Source organism: Oncorhynchus kisutch, linkage group LG18, assembly GCF_002021735.2.
Source record: "Oncorhynchus kisutch isolate 150728-3 linkage group LG18, Okis_V2, whole genome shotgun sequence".
Taxonomy (NCBI): domain Eukaryota; kingdom Metazoa; phylum Chordata; class Actinopteri; order Salmoniformes; family Salmonidae; genus Oncorhynchus; species Oncorhynchus kisutch.
In genome coordinates, this window is record NC_034191.2 from 43,129,268 (window position 1) to 43,131,953 (window position 2,686).

General features: G+C 43.4%; 1 protein-coding gene across 1 annotated transcript in view; it reads right to left on the minus strand.

Moving 5' to 3' along the window:
* Positions 1–862: 862 nt before the first annotated feature.
* The window catches only part of LOC109909571 (uncharacterized), a 7,503-nt gene continuing 5,679 nt past the window's right edge, over positions 863–2,686 (minus strand). Inside the window, exons 11-13 of the mRNA XM_020508594.2 lie at positions 2,382–2,686; positions 2,204–2,260; positions 863–2,064 (exon numbers count right to left, since the gene is read on the minus strand). The exon at positions 2,382–2,686 is cut by the window's right edge and continues 18 nt beyond it. Of these exons, the coding sequence (XP_020364183.1) occupies positions 1,784–2,064; positions 2,204–2,260; positions 2,382–2,686 (643 nt within the window). The 3' untranslated portion in view covers positions 863–1,783. The remainder of the gene's footprint in view (positions 2,065–2,203; positions 2,261–2,381) is intronic.

Sequence of the window (2,686 nt, forward strand, 5' to 3'; positions counted from 1 at the left end):
TTGATGGGTCTTCAACTCCGGCCCCACGGGCTTCAACCTCATTGTGTAAAGGTGTACCCTGAGGAAAAGCATGGCTCATGGCGACCCAACTTCCAGATTCAGGCAACGTCTCTTCTGTCTGAGGTCACCTCAGATTCAGTCAGTTGTGATGAACCAGGCGGTTGTCAACTACATAATAAGCATTCCGTCTCATTTCTTCATGGTTTCACAACACTTTATTCATTAACATACTCTGCTCATTGACCCAGTGCCCTGGGATGTTATTGCATTGGTGGAACGAGTCTCAGAGGCAACTTGTAGGAGTGGGCGAGCATGTAACGACCTGCTGCCCCCCCCCCCCCCCCCCACCACCACCACCACCACCACAAATCACTTCACAGACAGGTTTACTCCTATGCTGTTAGTGTCACGTAGAACAAGTTAACTTTCAATTAAGAAATAGCTTCAGTATGGAATTGAAGGAGGGAATCGAAGACAATACAATTGCATTAACATTAAAGGAACTTTCGTCATAAACAGAAAACGCCACCCAGACAAACATCATAAAATATGGCTTATCCTGAGATATGACTCCTTGAGAGACCATAAACGGTGGTCGATTTTTGTAAGCAAATCAAAAAATAACTTAAACATCTATTGATAACATAAAAGGGACAATCTGTGATAGCTACTGTACATACATTTTTGGGACTTTTAAATGAATGACATACAAATTGTTTCTTGAAGAATATAACGCATGCCTCATTTGCTTAGTTCAACTGTCCTACCCCATCAGAAACAAAAATAGAAGCTTTTTGCTCAAACTTCACTTGCCACCCAGTGTCATATGGTAATAACACTGTCATGACCCATACATTTATACCTGTTGTGGCATACTGTAGAGAGCGTTATTCTATGGCTGACAATGACACCTAAATAAGAGTGCAATTTCCTTTGGTTTGAAAGTCCGTTTCTTACAGCCTTTGTTGTTGTTGTGAATTCTTTACAGTCACGTTTTTTTTAGGACACTCTCATGATGCTTGATGGCCATCCTGTCACTTTACTTGGACTAAGAAAATTCACTTTAATGACCATGTCAAGAAGCATTATGACCATCATAATTATATTAGCCAGATACGCTTTACATGCCCTTATATCAGTAAAAAAAAAAAGAGGGTGCCTTGTCCTGCTCTTGAAATCTGCTCCTACATTCATCCCAGTCATCAGCAACAGAGCATTGGGGTATGGGCATGTGTGTCATCAATGTGTGCATAATCACAATGATAATTTAATATGGTCAATTAAATTAAAAAAATACAGTGTGTGCATATATATGCGTGGGTCTGCATATATATATTAGCATAAACATACTGTTGACATGTAGGCTATGGTGTAATGGAATGTTTTGTCTGGTGTGGTAGGTTTTGTTGGTTTTGACACTCTTATGTAGGTGCCATAACCAGCCATAAAATAACTACCGTAGTAGGTTTTGTGTGTTTTTACACTCTTTTGTTGGTGTCGTAAGCCATAAAATAACTACCGTAGTAGGTTTTGTGTGTTTTTACACTCTTATGTAGGTGTCATAACCAGCGATAAAATGACTCAATATACGTCACAACAAGTTTAAATATATGTCATGACAGTGTTATGACCATATCATAAACGTTATGACAGGTTGTCAGCTGTTATGACATATTATGAAATGGACATGACTGTGTCACTGGGTGTCAAGTAAAATGTTACTGCTTTTTTTGTGCCATTATTTATAAACAAACACTGTATACCCTCAACATGGTTAAATGTATCATTTTGAGCACCTGGAGAGGATGGAATGGAGAGGGGAGGGATGGTCGCTGAGATCAGAGATTACGTTTATGGTGTCTGGGAAATGTCTTGTTTTCACCCAGAGGTAAGTGTTGCCTGGCACCAATTCAGGAGAGCTGCAGTGGTCGGGTAATGTGAGGTAGTGAGGGGAAGGCAGAGCGTTGACATGGCCACGCCAGGCCTGCATGGACATGACGTTCACCATCACGATGGATCGCGTATTCTTCTTCACAGACACACTCTCCACTGTCCCTAGCAGAACTGGACACACACACACAATTTAGATCAGCGTTGTGCTTCCCTTAAAAGTAGATTCATTTGCTTCCTAAAGGTTCTTGCTAAAGGCCGAAGTATTGAGTCATGTTTCCTTTCATCCTGTGCTTCAAACTGGAGGGCTTACCTTTGTTGTCACACAACTTTTCTGTCTTCAGGTCCCCCAGTGGTAGAATCCTAAGTCCTGAGGATAATGAACAACAGTCTAATCAAATGGGCTAAGACAGAGACAGAATCCAGACAGGGACCTATCAAAACACACCCAAATGGGAGTCAGGTTCGGAGTGTATCCTGTTCCCACTGACCTGGAATCATGTTCATGCTGGTGGTGTTTCGTTCAGTCCTTGGGTGCAGGACGCCCGCACAGCAAGACCACAGGGAGGAGTTGGGGTAGCGGTGCCCACAGCAGGTGAACCCTGGCTGGGTAGGGTAGAGCAGGTCTAGTCCTGGGGCGGAGCAGCAGGTGGAGCCGGCCTCCATCAGGATATTCCCACAGCACTGGGCATCCTCTGAGAGCCAGTCCTGAACCTGCAGGTTGTACAGAGTATCTGCACAGCACTTCATCTGGCCACTGCTGGGGTCGTAGGCCTTCCCTCCGCAGCAGGACATG